At 35.4% G+C, this 20,287-nt stretch overlaps 1 protein-coding gene across 1 annotated transcript in view; it reads right to left on the bottom strand.

The window, feature by feature from the left end:
- The window catches only part of LOC137388840 (general transcription factor IIH subunit 1-like), a 39,218-nt gene that overhangs the window by 4,581 nt on the left and 14,350 nt on the right, over positions 1 to 20,287 (bottom strand). The window contains exons 2-9 of the mRNA XM_068075302.1: positions 17,918 to 18,084; positions 15,665 to 15,866; positions 14,941 to 15,037; positions 13,786 to 13,939; positions 8,413 to 8,562; positions 6,896 to 6,975; positions 6,118 to 6,309; positions 3,485 to 3,667 (exon numbers count right to left, since the gene is read on the bottom strand). Of these exons, the coding sequence (XP_067931403.1) occupies positions 3,485 to 3,667; positions 6,118 to 6,309; positions 6,896 to 6,975; positions 8,413 to 8,562; positions 13,786 to 13,939; positions 14,941 to 15,037; positions 15,665 to 15,866; positions 17,918 to 18,071 (1,212 nt within the window). The 5' untranslated portion in view covers positions 18,072 to 18,084. The remainder of the gene's footprint in view (positions 1 to 3,484; positions 3,668 to 6,117; positions 6,310 to 6,895; positions 6,976 to 8,412; positions 8,563 to 13,785; positions 13,940 to 14,940; positions 15,038 to 15,664; positions 15,867 to 17,917; positions 18,085 to 20,287) is intronic.

The following is a 20,287-nucleotide window of genomic DNA, read 5'->3' as shown; positions in this document are numbered from 1 at the left end:
ACTACAGGGTATGTTAGGGCTCAATCTTTAACCGATTAATATTCAAGGACAAACAACTTCTCATACATTTATCGCTACGTATTAAGAGCTGTTATCTTTCATAAAGGTTCCGTCACATCTTAAATGTAGGAAGACCTTAACAGGCTTTATGCCAGAAATTTATTGAATTATATTGCAAACTTGTTATCACGAAAAAAATATTTTTCATTCTAATTTCAGTTAGTTTATTAATACAGTAGTCATACTTCGACTTACGAGCTTAATGCGTTCCGAGACTGAGCTCGTATGTTAATTTACTCGCATGTTGGTGCAATTTATTTATATATAAAACCATTAAATATATATTGATTGGTTTCCATACTCTAAAAAATGCAAATAAAACACTCAAAACAAGATATTGTAACAGAAAGAACATGTTGGTTATTGTCCTAACACACCACATGCTTTCAAAAAGCAGCAATTAAAAAATAATGCCAGGAAATGTGATTAATTAAAATTTAAAATTAAATACATACAATAGCAGCTAACGCTAGCATTTACCAGGGAGGGAGATATAAGTTATCCTTCATTACGACAGTTGACTGTGATAAATTTGGATTTTATCAATGTCTTAAAAGACAAATGTAGAAGCAAACCTAAAAGCAAACTTTCATTTTCAACTTAACGTAATTAAAATTTCTTCGGCGTTCATGGTTTGAAGTTTCTCGCTGGTTAGCTATTTTTTCCTTTGTTTCGCTTCCACGACTAGCCGGCCGTTTTAAGATGATCCTATCTAAAGACGTTTGCCTTTGTCGCCATTTCGACATGTTGCGATTAAGACGAACGCAGGTGTCGTCACAAAAGGTGAATGCGCGACCATTAGCCAACTTGTCCGACTGTCTATTTTTATAGTTTTGCTAGATAGCACCGGCCTTTTCATATAACATCGTTTCAGTTACGCTGTCACCGGCCAATTGTTTATCCAATGCTTGAGCAGTCTCTCCATCAGCGGTCGTGAAGATCGCTGCGCCGTTTAGAAACTATGGCCAGTCCTTTTGCGAACTAAATGCCCTGAATATAATCCTTCGGTTTGATAATTGTGGATGTATTTCTGTCATACTGCTGAGCTAGCTCCATCACGCATACACATTTTGCATATTTTTCAATAATTTTCCGTTTAATATCAATTGTTATCATTTGCTTTTTCTTTGCATTATCTTTCATTTTACTGGCAAACTTTCGGTCAACGCAAAGTACTTTTAATTCACATAATTATGCACTGAAAATCGCACACAAAAAACATGGTACAACAGTATAACCTGAGCAGTTGAAAAATACAGTGATGCTGTTCTCATAACACACATCCGGCATACTTGGCAACTGACTCACGTGCTCGTATCTCAAACATGGCTCGTATGTTAGTGCTAAAACTTGCTTAAACGCTGGCTCGTATCTCAAGTTTCTCGTACGTTGGAGCACTCGTAAGTTGAAGTATTACTGTATTGTGGCCTAGTTAGATTTCTCATACCAGTAACATCAATTGCTCTTGTCAATAAAATCAATGTAGTCTTAGTTATTACTCAAATCAAGCCCTCATATTCACTACTGTAACAGGTAAACTATAACTGCGCTATCGTCCAGTGACTGTAAACTATGGTACATCTATGCTCACACAAGTACACAGTCTAGTGTGGGCTCATTGATGCATCAGTGAGTGCAGCATATAAGAGGATATTTTGGTGTCAGATAAAGAGCTAAAGTATGTGAGTTTCTATTATAGTGGTCAAGCCTTGGCTATATATATACGGTATATAATCTTTTTTGCTAGCCGTGTACAATTATTAGGTATTGTCTAGATGCTGTACAGTGTACAGTGTACAGTGTAGATTTGGTGGCAGAGAAGGTGCGATTGCCTAAATGCCAGTCATGCAGTGTTGATAATCAATATAAGTATATTTTCTCAACACTGTATTGAGATGAAATTGATACAGCATCAAGCAATACAGAGTCAATGTGATGTCAATACAATGTCGGTATGATGTCAAAACAATGTCGATACGCTACCGATACAGTATCGATACGATGTCGATATGATGTAGATACGGCATTGATAGTGTCGCATTGATGCTGGTAAAGCATTAGCATGCCTTCAATAAGATTAAATACATTATGACGATGCCTCAAGGATTCATTAAAAGCTGTTTTAATAAACAATGCAAGAAAAGTGAAAGATCAAGCGCCATATTTTGATATATAACAAGGGCAGACAACTAGAAAATCCTTCGAGGAAACTAAGAATAAAGATTGTGAAATTGTACAGATTATCTTCAAAATCATGCGGTTTTCAGTTAATTCTAGTTTAGTTCTGGTCTTTGGACTGCAATGCATTCAACCAGAAGTATTGTTAATAAGCAGGGTGTGTGTAAAGGGCGGAGGTTCATAAGCAGATATGGCAAAGGCTAAACCTACAAACAATAAATCTGGCCACTGGCTAAAGGGTTGGTCATATAAGGAAGGTACATAATTCGACAAACGCAAATTTGCAATGTGGCCCCATGAGCCTGAGCAGAACTCAAAAATTAGCATTGCTTAAGCGATTTCCTGTCCTATTGTAGAACGATTCCACGCCTTGTGTGAAACATGAGTGAATCAACCGCTTTAAAAACAATACATTGCGTATAGCATTTATTAAGTGTTATGAGTGACACAGAAATTTCAAACTAAGTCGAGCTTGTTTGGTTTCAAGAATTTTCCCTCCGACTACATCAGACCATTTCCAAACCAGTAATTTAATTTGACCGACTACCTGTTCCCTTTTTTATAATTCTTGTATGGCATAATTTGGAAAACATAACCGTTTAAACTAAAATTATTGCTAATAAATTATTAACAAAAATATTTTGTTCAGCAGCTGTACAGCCACCCCTTTAGGCTGCCTGCCTTTAGATATTTGACCTTCACGTTAGAATTACAAGCAGTCTATTAACAGCCGTCTTGATAAAATTGATTGAAAATGGAAAACTATTGCTTCTCAGTTTCAGAGTTGCTTCACTAGGATTGGTGCTGCAGAAAGATAAAAAATAGAGTTGCTGAAAGAGTTGATCGCCGTGACTCTTACAGATTGAACTAACTTGATGATACAAAGACTGATGACTCTTCACAGCAATACCAATATCGTTATAGGTTTCATTTCTAGTACATGACATCACGCTTCTGTTGTTTGCAAGATCAGGAAAATGTTAGGCCAAGTTTAGCAGAGTGAATGCTTGTTTTTTTTAGTTTGAAACCAAACCAGACATTTTGCTCCTTCCTCTGTGAGCATGCCTCTTTTAGAGCCTGCTAAGTTGTTTAGGAGTTGTTAAGCATGCCAGGAAACTTGAGGTCTACTATGACTGCTGTGTGAAAATCTGTGACTTATCTGGAATCAAAGATATGGGGGAGAGTAACAACTAGCAAACACAAAGCAACTGAAAATCGAAGCCCAAACTGAAAGTACTATACGTACCTCTTGCACCAAAGCATTAGCGGCTCTCATCATAGACTCGGTGCTCCTGTAAGTAGGCTGAGGATTATCCGCCACCGGACCATGAAAATAGCGAGACACCTTGCTGAGGCTGAGTTGAGATTTTTTGCTGTGCGGTGCATCACTCTGCAGGTCTTCAAGGGTGGTCAGTTCTTCCATCTTCCGCTGTCAACAGAAAACTATAAGTACATGCATTTGTCAGTATACAGACATGCAGCCTGCTCTTGTCTGCTTAATACTCTGACAAATGCTTGTACGTAAAGTTTTTCAGTCATGTTGTTCTGCCGCGAGTTCGAATTCTGTATGATGCAACCTTTTTTCCCAACCTTCAATCTGTTTATATGGGTCAAAAGGTCACAGCTAAGAGACTTCTTTATATCCATGTGGCAAAAGTACTGTTCCGCAGCTGTCATACGCAAAACATTTGTCAGCAGGCTCGTTCATTCAGTGTTGTAATGCTATTGTAATATTGCCCAAGATATTCTCCGCAATAGGTCACAGCTGTGTTTGAGCACTTTTTCTGACAATCAACGAGTGTGAAAACATTAACTTAGCTCTGCTCCCATTCTGGCTGGCAGGCATCACACATGAACCAACCATTACACAACAGCCCACAAAAATTGCTACATCCCTACTGCATACACGCAGCCTGCTCGAGTAGTGATGTAGCAATTCTTGTTGACTGTTGTGTAATGGTTGGTTCAAGTGTGATGCCTGCCAGCAACAATGAGAGCAGAGCTAAGCAAAAGTTTTCACACTCGTTGATTGTCAGAAAGATGTGCTCAAACACAGCTATGGCCTACTGCAGAGAACATCTTGGGCAATATTACAAAAGCATCACAACACTGAGTGAACAGACCTGCTGACAAATGGCTTGTGTATGACAAGTGCGGAACAGTATTTTTGCTATATATATATAAAAAGGTCTTTGAGTTGTGACTTTTGTAACCCATAAACAGCCTTTTATGGACTGAAATAGTTCATATAAAACATGAGCGGATAAAGCCAAGTTTAGATGGTCTCTACCATTAGGTCTTAGAATGCAAAGTGGTTTAAACTTTACTGTGATATGAGCCGTGTCTGTCCATCTGTTCGAAGCCACAATTGGAATATGAAAAAAATTGTCGCGTCATACAGGATTTGAACCCTTTACACTCAACTTAACAGCCCAACACTCGTACATCTGAACTAATTTTCCCCCTTCTGGCACTTCAGGATAATTGTGCAGATAACCACTCTCGGTGCTTTATTGGCACGCATGACGATCTCTCACGGCACACGAGACTACCAGGGTACTAGTGATGATAAAAAGAAACAGCTCTGCAATAAGTGTGCCAATTACACTGTAATGTGCCAGTACACTTGAGTGTGGCAGTAAACATCAGTGTGTCAATACACTCTAATAGTGGGTGCGAGTATAATAACAAATCGAAGAGTCGAAGAGCCAAGTAAACCTTGAATGCTTCTTTACATGCAGAAATAATAAATTCCACATTAATTTAATATGAGATATGAAACTAAAAAAGATTGTACAGACTTCAGGAACACAGGCTTCAGGAACAGAGCTGCATCCATTCTGATCTTTAAGTTCAATCCTTCTTCTCAATATTTTAAGGAAACCCTTGTCTGGTCAGACTTGTAAATTATATGCCTATATAACACCTGCACCCAGTCGTCGTGTTGGACTAACCAGCAAGTAGGCAGGTGAACATTCCTACTAATCGGAAGGAGAAGATAATTACCCTTGTATAACTAGGTATTATCAGGAAAACTGTAGCTAGTTTGTAGATGAGGCACGTGGAAATATTCACAACAACCTGATGATAAGTGATTGCAAAGTATTACCTACGAGCCAAAGAGGAAAGGATTAAGGATTATTACAAGCGCTGTCCAAGACATTAATCTGATTGACAAAAGCTCTAAAAAAGTTAAAGGATCGATGAAAATACAGTCATGCAGTGACATTACATCAGTAGAGATCCCGAGAAAGTAGATTGACGCAATTACGACGACCCGATTTAAAGTATCAATCCTATCAGTAAAATAATGCTCATGAACAAAATCGACCTTGAAAGATCAACCTATTTGTGCCAAAATATTATAACTTAGTGAACCGATAAATATGGCTGACAACTAGTAGACACATGAGGTTGAGTCTTAAAATGTTGACACAGTTTTCATGACCTCTCCAGACGTTTCTCTCATGTTTATCACAGACAGAATAAAATGTTAAGACTGTTGCAATTATCAATCGGATGTGATGCCATCGATTGGATTAAGGAAGACCGATCTTGCGAAGTGTCATTTGGATCAACTAGCCAATATCACAATGTTGTATTTTACTGAGGCCGATCTTCTACAAGTTTGGTCAAATTTTAGGCTAATTAGGCTACTAATTTATATTTATAAATCTCAATGTTGGTTTGTTTGTTGGTCTGTCATCCGTGTGTCCAGTTAAAGCAATAAAGTTTGATGAATGAAAAATCTGCTTTGAAATGAATTTGAACATAGAACCTTCAGATATGCGGACAAGGGAGGACATATTCAGTTATAGCAGTAACACATTAGGCCTAAATATCGCCTAGTGTGTTTGAGTCTATAAGTAACATCCTAACCTTATTCGCTTGACTGTCCGTATTTTCAGGCCGAGAAGGCTCCTCTGTAGCATGCTGCCTTGACTTCTCTTCAGCTGTTTTGAGTATTCTTGTGGAATGATGGTTAAACCTTTTTATGATGGTTTGGTTACTATTGGCTGCGGTCGAGGATGCTTTTCCTAACAGATCATTAGTTGCTGACTCACCAAAGTCCTGCAATACAAGCACTGACTGTGACATCATGGCGAACACTGCTAACTAGAACAGCATTGACTAGGACAGCATCAATGCATCAAGAATGAATGCAACGTAAATGAAAACCATGAAAATGTATACTGTAACAGAATTGACTATTACAATCAGAAAGGTGGTGACTGTAACAGTGATAAACTTAAGGATGTTGATTGTAGCAGTATCGAACATTGCAGTATAGATGGTAGCAGTACTGACTATAAGGGTGGCAAATGTAAGTGCCTACCGTAAGAGCGCTGACTGTAACAGGCCCGATTACAAAAATGTTGACTGTAACAGTGCTGTCAATAAAAGTGTTGACTATAAACAGTCCTGACTATAAGAGAGTTGACTGTAACAGTCCTGACTATAAAAGTGTTGACTGTAACAGTGTCGACTATAATAATGTTGACTGTAACATTCCTGACTGTAAAAGTGTTGACTGTAACATTGTCGACTATTATAAGAGTGTTGACTGTAACAGAACTGACTATAAAGGGGTCGACTGTAAGGGTGGGAAATTATGTATCAACGCTAATGGTTTCAATAGTAAAAACAAACAGTTTACCTCTCCTATAGGATTGTCAGCAAGAGAAGTCATGTCCACCATGCCTCCTGCCACCTCAGACATCAGATCTTTGGCCATTTCTGCAGAGAAGGCAACGATTTCACTTGACTCTTAAAACTAGTACAGTGCATTCTCAGGATACAAAAACCCTGATATACAATTTTTTAACATTTCGAAGTGGAATATGATGACTTTTTCACCTCACCATATAATTCTTTTGTCACCACACAAATTCAACAAATTTTTGCCTTCAGTTCAAATTTGGCAGTTGGTGTGCTTATTATGTATGTCAAAATAACAAAGACGCCAAAATGCTGATCGTCAAAAACATTTTCACAGCGCCTGAAAGAGACACGGTGACCGATTTCTTGCAGTTCAGCAATTTTCGTGTGTAAAAGGTCATACCTTCCCTTTTTAAAACCAGTAACAAAACTGGAGTTGCGATCTCTTCCAACTAAAGGTCAGACAACTTCTCTCAACCTGCTAACAAAAGTCCACTTCATTATGAAAACGGTATCATTTGGGCTTTCTTGCCGAATTAGGTGAAAAAGGTATCAAACAGGCCTGCTGAAAGTTATAGTAAAAGCAGAGACCGAAACTGATAAGTGATAAAATTTTAGTGATAAAAAGTTGAAATTCAGTAAAATAGTTGTATATACATACTACAGCTTAGCTTTAAAGTGCGTGTGTGTTTAGCAAGCTAAACTTATTTAAAGTGAACTCAAAGTTTATGTTATACGTACGTCTATCTTGAAGGTAAGAACTCCCTACGGTATATGATAATGTTACATTCTATTGCAGATCATAACCACTAAATACAATAAAGTTATTGTAGATAACTATAGTTACTAAGGTTAACATACTATTTTGTTACTAGTTCTTAATATGTACAGCACTTATATAAAATTGTGACGATTTATACCAGGGGATGTTTGCATTATATAATTACTATGGTTTCTATACACCCGCATACGATTTTTCCACCATACGATGTCAACCCTGGAATGGATCAAAGTCGGATCCCGAGGGTTCACTGTATGTGGCTCGCCATTCGCTAATAGCCTCCATCGCTAATAACACTACCCTCCAAAATATACAATAGAATATACAATAGAATATACAATAGAATATACAATAAAATATACAATAGAATATACAATAGAATATACAATAAAATATACAATAGAATATTCAATAGAATATACAATAGAATATACAATAGAATATTCAATAGAATATACAATAGAATATACAATAGAATATTCAATAGAATATACAATAGAATATTCAATAGAATATACAATAGAATATTCAATAGAATATACAATAGAATATACAATAGAATATACAATAGAATATACAATAGAATATACAATAGAATGATGAGGCTATTGATATCAGCTCAGAATTCTTTAACCATATTTAGTATTTCATGTGTCAGCTCCACATGAGTTTATATTAATACCATCGGCCATCAGACTAGTGGAAGAGTGTTCTATAAGGGTCACATGACTCACCAGTATCATCTGTTTTTGCACAGTCAGTAAAAACGTCTTTAGACCCCAAGTTGATTCTGTCTCTGTGATAGTAGTGCGACTGGAAGAACTTGGTCCAGAACTCACTCTCACACATCTCGTGGGGTACGCACTCAAAATGCTTTTTTTTCACTGCAATAAATTGAAACAATACTAAATGTATGGCACGGATTGTCATAACTAATTAATTGGTAAAGAGTTATCTGTCATCATTTTGCCCTATGAAACTGTTTAAGGAGAGCGGGTGTGAAGTCATGCAAAATCAAATTTTGGTTTTATAACGAAGTTCCGTGGAAGTATTTGGCTCACTTATGGAGAAATAAGTGATATGGTTACGAGTAGACAACAGTTGAAAAATATAAACTGAACTTTCGAAAAGCTTGAGGTCTAGAATAGTACATCTGATTATTTAGCGGCATTTCAATATTGTCTTTTTATTAGGACAATAAAATAGGAACTTGCAGTGAGCTTCATAGAATCGATAGTTAATAGCACAACGCTGATAAAGAAAACTTTTTTTAAGTATTGCTGAAGAACTTGGAAAATACTGAGTATTCAATTCAACAGAAACAGCAGTAAAAAGAAAATATAAAAAAAATAATTCTACAATATAAAGACATTTAAGTAAATAGAGGACAACTCTGTATAAAGGAATTTTAGTAAGTAAAGTCCAACTCTGTAAAAAGGAATTTAAGTAAATAGAGGACAACTCTGTAAAAAGGAATTTAAGTAAATAGAGGACAACTCTGTAAAAAGGAATTTAAGTAAATAGAAGACAACTCTGTATAAAGGAATTTAAGTAAATAGAGGACAACTCTGTAAAAAGGAATTTAAGTAAATAGAGGACAACTCTGTATAAAGGAATTTAAGTAAATGGAGGACAACTCTGTAAAAAAGACTGAAGTTTGCTGCTAATCAGAGGAATACATAACAGCACTGATCTTATTTACTGCTACAAATAAAAAGAATTGTATCCGCACTTAATAGTCAACAGCAAACTTTCCCATTACACTAAATCAACTCTACAATAACAAGTAAGGCTGACGTTCATCATAAGACTCTGTGTGTAGGGAGTTATATCATAGTTTTGTCAAAAAGAATTATCAACTTGCAAATAATTACGAAGTTATGTGCATGAAAGTTATGCTTACAAAAACCTTGTATCTGAAATTTGAGTGAAGAATTAGCCTATACAAACATTTTTTCAACATTTTATTAAATTACCGGTAATACAGTTCTAGACTCAACACCAGCAGCCAATTTCATTGTTCAACGACTAAGGTTTACACCTGGTATTTGCTTCTCAGGAATAAAATATAGTGGGCACGGCCACAAACTGCCAATGAGATTCCGCATCATTAGTTTCTTCAGGGTTGTTAATAAATTGAGGTAAGTCAATATGGTGCCGTCTAGGCAACAATGTAAACAACTTCCGCTTTTGTTATTAGGCCTATTTCACTTTCACGGATTGTACACTACAAGAAGACAAGAAAAAACGGTTCTTTCATTTTTAACAGTAATAGTTTACGATTTTCATATGTAGTTTACTTTATAATAGTTTTCCATATTTAATATATTAAATATTTACCTCTCAAGATGGTCAACTTGTGCAATGATTGACTTCAAGTGTTGGTTTTCAACTAAGATTTTTTTGTAATTTTTGCATGTTATGTCGTACAGGACTGGGAGTGCTTTCATTGAATTTATGAACAATTCAGTGTTCATTCTGATGTTTCAATCATAAAAAAATAGCAAAATGTTGCTGCTGTACGTTGGTGAACATCGATAAGAAATAATTACCTGCTATAAAATTGCATTCTGGGAAAAACCAGCCAATTAAAATGCAACTCGCTAACAATTAAGTTGTGATGAGAATGTCTAGCTTTATCGCTCTGCATGAACTCGCTGAGCGAATTCTAGCGCAAATTAGCGCACGCATCGCGATATTGCGCTAAATATCACCGAGCGTGTTTTCACCTTTACACGAAAACCATGTTCCTGTGGTTTTGCTAGAACCTGCTTTAGGTTATCTCAATGTTCTTTTTCTGTGTTTCCAGCTATGATGAGATCATCAAGATAGGCAGCCACACCAAGAAGTTTTTGAGACAAAGAATCCAAACAACTCTGAAATTGCGCAGGGCTCAAGACAATTTTAAAGAACATAGTCTCATATCTGAAGAGATCGAAATGGGTGTTGATGACACACAGGTTCGTGAAAGCGTAAGCTAGCTCTAGTTGTAAATATTCATATACAAGATCTAACTTTAAAAAATACACACCCCCTTGAAGCTTCTCCATTAAATCGTCAAGCTGTAGCAAAGGATGCTGATCTACAGATATACTGAGATTGAGTTGTTTGAGGTCGCAACAGATTCTCACTTTACCAGATGGTTTAGATACAATGACTATGGGCGCAGCTCAGTCACTCAAGTCGACACATTTTAGAACACCTTCCGAGACTAGACGGTCTAATTCATCTTTAGTAGCTTGTTGCTTTGTTCAAGGTATGACACGAGATTTGAAAAAGGCAGGCTTAGCTCCTTTCAGTTGATTGGAGACATGATGTGGTTTGCAATAACCTACACCAACTTTGAATACGTCAGGAAACTGTTCTGAGATCGACTCTATGTGTGATTTGAGAGTTTGGTCTGTGTAGGCGTTTGATATAGCATGTGCAACAAAGGAAAGATCTTGCTGAGATAACCCAACTTCATCACTACAGTCGAGTCCAAGAAAGTCTGTGCCAAGGTTAGAGTCAGCATTGGCAATTTTTTTGTAGAGTTTGACCAATGTGTACAGCAACAAAATGTTGTCCTTTTATCATGAGAGCGGTGTTGTCGTAGGCACGAAGTGACGTTTCTGAGAGTTGATATAAAGAAGAATCTAGCTGTCTAGCTGTCAGTCAGCGCCTGTGTGTCATTGAAACTTAGCCTGCATGCCATTTACAGCGGCCTTTCTCCAAAGTTGTTTGCCTTTTCGCTCATAGATGTCCAAGATTTGGAAAACGCTGCTTGTTTCATCGACAGCTAACGCTTACAATTATTGTCATTGTAAGCATTAGCTGTATTAGTCTTAGATAATTTCATGCACACAAAACTGATATGCCCAAGACCTTAACAGAAGTTACACAGTTTGTTGCGATGAGGACACTGTTTTCGGTCATGCTGCATGAAACACTGTGGGCAAGATTTGAGTTTAGATGTCTTGCCTATTTCTGGTGGTCTTACCGCTAATATGTTGTTGTGTATATTGTGCTCTAAGGCTGGGGTGTTGGCCCTTGTATGACAATGCCATTTAATGAGTGGTTGATTATACTGCTGTCAAACCTTTCAAAAACCCTGCCAGTCTCTGATGCAGTAATAAAAGTGAAAGTTTTTTTAAGCACATCTTGAAGACTTGGATGTGTATCTAACAGATATTGGCGTCTTATGTCAGCACGAGAAGTTTCCTTTATTATGATGTCTCTAATCTGATCATTAAGATAGCTTTCACCATATCCTGTATTTTTGCAAATAAAATAGCAATTGTGGGCGATGCCTCACAAATCAGCTGCCCAATCTGAGTAGGACTGATTAGGCTTCCTTTTGCAGTTATAAAACTCATATCTAGCTGCTTGTACATGTTTCTTATCAGCAAAGTGTTCAGTGAGCTTTGTGTTTAGCTCATCAAACCCTTTTTGTTGTAATGTCGTCCTACCCATACAGCTTTGTTAGTAACTCATAGGTTTCCGCACCAATCCATGACAGCAAACATGCCCGTTGTTGAGTACTGTACCCCCGATTGCTTTTCTCTGCAATAATCATCAAACCTCGGTAAGTTTATAGATGATGGTCGTACAGTTAATTGGGCCGTTTGGTTAGTAGCAAGTCACCTACGAATCGCTGTAAACTGCTGTTGAGCTTGCATTGCTGCTATCAATTCTGTAATATTCTCTGCCATGCTTGTGCCTTTAATAACTCTGATAATCCCAGTTCCGACACCAATTGTTGTTTATAACTAAAGCGGAGAAGTGATCTCTAGTCATAGCTTAGAAGATGTACATATTGTAATATTGACGTGTTAGCTGTACGAGCTCAATGTGACAAGTCAAAGTATGGAAGTGTAAAAAAGTAGAACAAAAGATGAGTCAACAATGACTACCAGAAGTAAACAGAAATCAGCCGAACTGTAACGCTAGTTACTGAATAGGAACACATGACAATTTTACGATCTCGATTAAATTTTATTTATTTCCATCACACGCTAGTTGTGTCCAAGATTGGCTTGTGAATAGCGATCACAATTTATATATGAACAAAGACATTGTCACTCATAAAATATATCCAAAAGTCATTATTATAAATAACATTTGTTTATAAACATTTCAGATACTTTTTGGCAATCAAATAGGTTAAAAATATCGATCTGTTTCAAGTCAAGAACTTAAGTATTTGGTTGTTTTCATCCCTAATGTGTAGCATCTTTTCTTTGAGCAAAATATAGTGAGGTAAATAGCCGCACAAACTCCATCACTATCAAAAATGGTTAATGATCAATATTTAAATACAAATATTCTGACGATAATTCACAAGCGGTATTGGTTCCAGTACGACGCTTCCATTAAAAGTACTAGAAAACCTACCAAGGACATAATTGCTTTTATACAACTGAGGTCAATTCTTATTGGTCAATAATTTATCAACAAAACGCATCGTTTAGTAGCATCAGCGTGTCAACAAATAGCCTCAACAAACATCTACGCTACACATTGGTGATATCTTTTAGCGGTGTTTAGCCAAGCATTGAAATGGGCAACAGGACTAAGTAAATTATGTAACAGTACTTGAAGTAGACTACTTTACATCTAGGCAGTTCAATTATGTACTTGTACTAGACGAATGCCCGGCATTGCGCAGGTATTACAAGACAGCTTATAAACAGTGGGAGGTGATGTAGTTGCCTGCCACTTGCCATTAGCCTGGCACATTGCCAATGAATAATTTGAGCAAGCTACTATTCGTATTGTTAAACCTACTGATAAGGGCAGTGAGAGCAAGCTTTAGTTACGTTGCGTAATGCAAAGTGCTTTGCGAAATTTAACCGAGATGATGACTCATATCGCCACATAACTACTCATATGCTAGTCATATAGCTTAACTGGTTAGGTTATCGCCTGGTGAATGGGAAGTTCCGAGATCAAATCCAGCACGAAACGGATCTTTCCTTTCTATATTTTAATAGCTATAGCTGGACAGACCAAACGACGACAGACTGAGATTTATATATAGATATACTTGAACATAAATTATGATGCAGTTAATGGATTTATCCTGATAATATGCCTCTTACCTTCATACTGACTGGTAAATTACTCACCCTGAGGATATGTTCGAAATATTGAGTCTATCATATCACTAGTAAGGTTGTAGCTGATACTGTTGCTACCATCTGATGTTGGCTTTATCTCCGACAAGAATGATGGTGACACACCAATATTCTGGTTTTGGTCTGATATCTTCTCTTTTGTCAACTATAAAATAGGATTCAATACATTACTATTGAACCATAAAAGTTAATTGGAGTCATATTGTATGTGAGTGCGCTAGGCATAATATGAGTCATATTGTGAACTGATATCATATCACAAGCCGTAATATAAGATGTGATATGAGTGATATTTTAGGTGAGTTAGATATTAGTGAAATGAGACCCAGAGCAAGGTTTCTATTTAACATACTATAATCACAGTGCTGGTGACTTCATACTATTTGGCCAGTCTGGATTATATAGCCAAAAAGTTATAAAAAGTATGACTGTCAAATATAGACACCATCACTGACCATGGCAAATATTTTTCACTGTTTATGAGCTTTAACAACGATTTGCACAGCTGAAACCCTTCAAGCCAACACATAGCAATCCCCTGATGTAATTGAGTAATAATTATTGCGATACTGTAAATTAATGACGAAGAATATATTTAATCAATTATCCTTGCTCACGTATATAGTACCACGACGATTTCTCTAAATGTTTCAAGCCTTTCCTAATTCTCTCCTTTTCGCTTCTTCTTTGCCCATAAGGCCTCATTTTGCCACTCGTCTTCATTTACAAATTAATTCGGCGCTTCTCTTTAACTATACTTCTTTTTCTACCTGATCCTCCCACCTATTGTTTCTTTCCCTCACTTGTGTTTGTCTACAATTCTTTCTCACTCCCCACCCTAATCCCAAACTATAACATGATACCCTTCGCTTAATGTCTCAGTTTAAGTATTAGCAGGTATAAGAAAACTTGAGTTTGAAATGAAATTTTTGTTGGATATTATTTCTTAACTAGGTGTAGTGCAGCACCAATTTTCTGCCATACAATCACATGAATTGTTAAAAAAGAAACCAATAATAACAAGCTCTGCTACTTTAATGTGAATACTAAAATAAACTTTTACATATTTGATATACTTGGAAACAACTGAATTAAAGGAAAATAACTCTATAGAATTCATGTAAAATAAGGTAAGCAACGGCTTACATGTGATCTGTTGGACCAGAACTCCTCCGCTGAGATGACACCACTTACAACCAAGTCATTATATAGCTGGAAGAGCTGCTTGTCTTCCTGTAACATCCTATAAACAATCGAAAAATGCTAAATGTATGGTTAGCTACTTACGAGATTGACACTGGAATATTCAGTAGTTACATGTAGAACACTATATATAAGAGTATTCAATGGTTACATGTAGAACACTATATATAAGAGTATTCAGTAGTTGTATGTAGAATACTATATATAAGAGTATTCAGTAGTTACATGTAGAACACTATATATAAGAGTATTCAGTAGTTACATGTAGAACACTATATATAAGAGTATTCAGTAGTTACATGTAGAACACTATATATAAGAGTATTCAGTAGTTACATGTAGAACACTATATATAAGAGTATTCAGTAGTTACATGTAGAACACTATATATAAGAGTATTCAGTAGTTACATGTAGAACACTATATATAAGAGTATTCAGTAGTTACATGTAGAACACTATATATAAGAGTATTCAGTAGTTACATGTAGAACACTATATATAAGAGTATTCAGTAGTTACATGTAGAACACTATATATAAGAGTATTCAGTAGTTACATGTAGAACACTATATATAAGAGTATTCAGTAGTTACATGTAGAACACTGTATATAAAAGTGTTCAGTAGTTACATATATCACTCTAGATAGAAGAAGATTCCAATTACTTGTGTTTCATCTCCAATTCAGAGTTTATTTTGCTTCGAAATTGTGGAAGAAGTTTCTGGAGTAATTCTTTCACTTTTTCTCTGTCCCTCACCTGAGCCCCTCGGCCCCCTTCATTTCGAAAGTGAAACGTATTTGCTTCACCATTGTGCATGACAAGTTGCAGCTGTACCTTTTCCTTCGTGTCAGGGGATATCTTCTGAACTAAACAAACAAAGTATTCATTGTATTAAATAAATTTGATGTAATAAACTCCATGATTTTTAAAGTAATAATATAGACTATAACAATCTTGCCAACATCAAGTGTCAAAAGCAAGTAGAAGAATATATTACCAGTAATGTTTAGTATTAACTTAGGATATAACGCATATCATATAATTGTATATATTTATATAATGCATATTATGCATTATATGAATGCATAACACTCATACAATGCATGACATATCTCTGCTGTTGTATTATTTTTAGTAAATTACCACCATACTTAAAAATTTATTTTTCCCTAATTAAACCAGAGAAAACTCCTACAAGAGTTTAACAGCACACCAAGTTCAATTAGTTGAGATTTTATCTGATCTTAAAGTAGCTTATTTGATGGTCTTGAACTCAAATTAGAATTCTTAAACACTGTAATTTACAATATCTAACACTGTTATTGACCGTTTGTCAGAATTATTTAACTTTTATTAAAGTTCTATGTCTATACTAACTATGATAACAATGTTCTATTAATAGGTGTTTAATATATTAAATGTTATCACTACGCTTCTAATAATAATATTTGAATCTTTCATTGTTACTTTTACTGCAAAGTCTGATCTGACAAAAACAAATTGAGCTAATGATGCTGAATCCTTTGCACTTTTTGACCGCATCAACATTTTTATGAACAGAGATTCAGCCCAAGTCTGATCTATTGTCAACATTACCAACTTTGCCTACAATATTACAAGATTGCAACAAATACTGCGTGTAATTTGCTACATAATTGGTAAGTTAAAAACTCATTACTAAGAAAACTCAACGCTAAAATGTCAAAAGGGTTTTGACCCTAATTACTGCTTAAAAACCAAATTTGAACATCTCTTTGAATGTTTTATAGTAAAAAATGACTTTTTGAAGTTGATCAAGTCAAAATTATGCTTTTGAGGTAAAAAAAAAGTCATGTTCTGTTCATCCTTAAAAGTTCTGTTTTCTAAAAATTCAATTGCGAAAATAGCTAAATTTACGTAATCCATAGTTTTTATTTTTCATTCATTATAAATTTCAATCACTGATTGCTGTCATTTTGTTTTCAGTCTGATTCATTCATCTTTTTCCATAAAAACTATATTTTTCAGATACGAACTGTTTATTTCAGATCAGAATGTTTATGCGTGAAATTTAATGTATTCATGCTATGAATTTTGATGGTTATTGACCTTGCATCTTTACCTGTTAATAGTTTTTTAGCTCAAAATTTGCTACTTTTAGGTTTAATAGTAAATGTTTAATGTCAAAAGCAATAAGTTTTAAGACAGAATTTGGGTTGCTCTATATTGACAAAGTTTTCATTTGATAAGTGTTTTCCTTGACTGAAAGTCACTAAATACAGACTAATTTTTAAGTAAAGTTACTGAGTCACAGACTTATATATGGCAAATACCTCAGTTTCTTTAGGATGAGGTTATGGTAAAATCATAAGTTGTCTCTTTGCAAGAGTACTGCTATGAACTAAAATAATTTGATCCTGTTGAACTACGGTTATCTAACTTTGAGGTGGCATATTTACAATGAATTTATTTAAATTCAAATTGATTTGTCAACTTTTAATTATGGAGATGACAAATCAAATCATGCCCCCAATAAGCAAATGATTAAATCATGAGAATGAAATCAAATTTAAAATGATTTGAAAACAACAGTTATTGTAGGTCCCATCTGGTGATTTAATTAACATTAAATGCCAAGTTTCAGCAGAACTATGAATTTCCATAGTTTGAATTGTCAACACTCTAAAATTTTAGTGCATGTAGTAAAGGTATGTGCAACAGGCCTGATTTTTCTTGCAGGGGACGTGCATCGAGAGAAGTAAATAACAAGCGTATGTTTCAGTATTTACTCTTATAAATCTAACATTTTAATGCGTCTAAAGGTCCTCTGTTGACAACTGAAATACATAAATATTAAAACACCAATTAAACACCCTTGAGTTCGCTAAAACAACAAGCTTACAGATAAAACTGCAGGTAGATAGAGTCAGATACAAACTTTTAATGTCAATGTAGTTATGGCTTATAGTGAACACTTCTTTGCTGCCAGACATCCATGCTACTCTCTCCGCCATTAGATAGAGACTCCCTGAGGACTTCTTATGCCACACAGATGGTACAATCAGCAAAACATCTTCACTTGAAGAGGCCATCCTTAAAATCCTCCTAAAAGATTAATAATCAGATACAAATCTTGACCTGAATATAGAGTCCACTTTTCTGACATTAAACATGAGTGTTAAAGCTTTTTTCCCAAATTTTTCATGTGAATATCCCATTCCAAACTGTTTTTGGCATATCAAAAAAAATGTGAGGCTATTCAAACCCATAGAGTTTATTAACCTTGGGAAAAGTATTGACAAAAGTAATTCTAAAGAATGCACAGTAATAATAATGCCTCATTTCGCTAAGAGAACGCTTAAAAGTCTCTCAGTTTACAATCTGATACTAATACTTCATATAGCCTTGCACTAGAAATACTTGAACAAAAGTTTGTAATTGTGAGTGGAGTGATTTTAAATAATCAGTTATTTGAAAGCGGAAAATCTGGATAGATGAATAACATGTTCTAAATTCACACTTTAGTTTTTAATCCAGCAGTTTGACAAATTGTGGTTATGAACTAGATGTAAAAGGTCGCTAATCACCTATTATTAGAAGAACAAAGTTAAGAAACAATAAAAAAAGAGATTGTCATATTTCTTAGCTGGCTAATTTTCAATTAAAAAAATTATGAGGTGACAATGATAAACATCAGAGTAAAGTAGCTCAGACCCAAATATCCTACAGCAGTTTTAAGAATTCTACATCAATTTTCGAGATCTTACAGTAGTTGTAAAGATTCTATAACAGTTTTAGGGATCCTAAGTAGTTTTAGGGATCCTACAGAAGTCTTAGGAATCCTGCAGTAGGTTTAGGGATCCTACAGTAGTTTTAGGGATCCTACAGTAGTTTTAGGGATACTACAGCGGTTTTAGGGATCCGAAATCAGTTTTAGGGATCCTACAGAAGTTCTAGGGATCCTACAATAGTTTTAGGGATCCTACAGTAGTTTTAGGAATACTACAGCGGTTTTAGGGATCCTAAATCAGTTTTAGAGATACTACAGTAGTTCTAGGGATACTACAGTAGTTTTAGGGATCCTACAGTAGTTTTAGGGATCCTACAGTAGTTTTTGGGGATCCTACAGAAATTTAAGGGATCCTACAGTAGTTTTAGGGATCCTGAAGCAGTTTTAGGGATCCTACAATAATTTTAGGAATCCTACAGTAGTTTAAGGGATCCTATAGAAGTTTTAGGGATCCTACAGTAGTTTTATGGATCCTACAGTAGTTTTAGGGATACTACAGTAGTTTTAGGAATCCTACCGTAATTTTCAGGGTCCTACAATAGTTTTAGGGATCCTACAGCAGCTTTAGGGATCCTATAGCAGTTTTAGGAATCCTAAAGCAGTTTTAGGAATCCTAAAGCAGTTTTAGGGATCCTACAGTAGTTTTAGAGATCCTACAGTAGTTTTAGGGATCCTACAGTAGCTTTAGGGATCCCACAGCAGTTTTAGGGATCCTACAGATGTTTTACGAATCCTTCAGCAGTTTTAGGGATACTATAGTAGTTTTAGGGATCCTACAGAAGTTTTAGGGATCCTACAGTAGTTTTAGGAATCCTACAGTAGTTCTAGAGATACTACAGCAGTTTTGGGGATACTACAGTACTTGTAAGGATTCTACAGTAGTTTTAGGGATCTCACAGTAGTTTTAGGGAGTCTATAGCAGTTTTAGGGATCCTACAGAAGTTTTAGGAATTCTTCAGCAGTTTTAAGGATCATAAAGCTAATAAAGAATAATGAATAATAAGCTAATAAAGCTAGCAATGAACAAAAAATATCATTTTACGAGTCATAATCTATAGCAACATTGATGCATTGCGCGCAAACCCACCAAAATGTTTCAAATGGATATCAATCTGAGTGTAACATTAGTATTCACCTTTAGAGCCAATAGCAAAAACAAGGTAATAACAAGCTCTTACACAATTTAATACGAAAACTACTCAAAAGCTAGCAAAAAGATAATTTAGAGAAGGCATCACTGAACACTTACATAACTCAAGTAATAGTTGTTGTTTTCATTGCCTAATAACTGATCACTAACTAACTGTACATGAGCATGATAGCAATTGTAGTAACAACTAGATACTGGAATTGAAGCAGCATTACTCATTTCTTTTCATCCTGGTAGAAAAACAACTAAATTTTACAAAAGAATAACATAAATAACATTCATCATGATATAATGAGTCTAATATTAAAAATATTATTGTAAATGTGTTATGGTATGTTAAAAAAATATGGCTTTAAAAACCATGCAGT

The sequence above is a fragment of the Watersipora subatra genome, chromosome 2 (genome assembly GCF_963576615.1).
Source record: "Watersipora subatra chromosome 2, tzWatSuba1.1, whole genome shotgun sequence".
Classification (NCBI taxonomy): domain Eukaryota; kingdom Metazoa; phylum Bryozoa; class Gymnolaemata; order Cheilostomatida; family Watersiporidae; genus Watersipora; species Watersipora subatra.
This window is presented reverse-complemented; position numbering and strand designations above follow the sequence as displayed.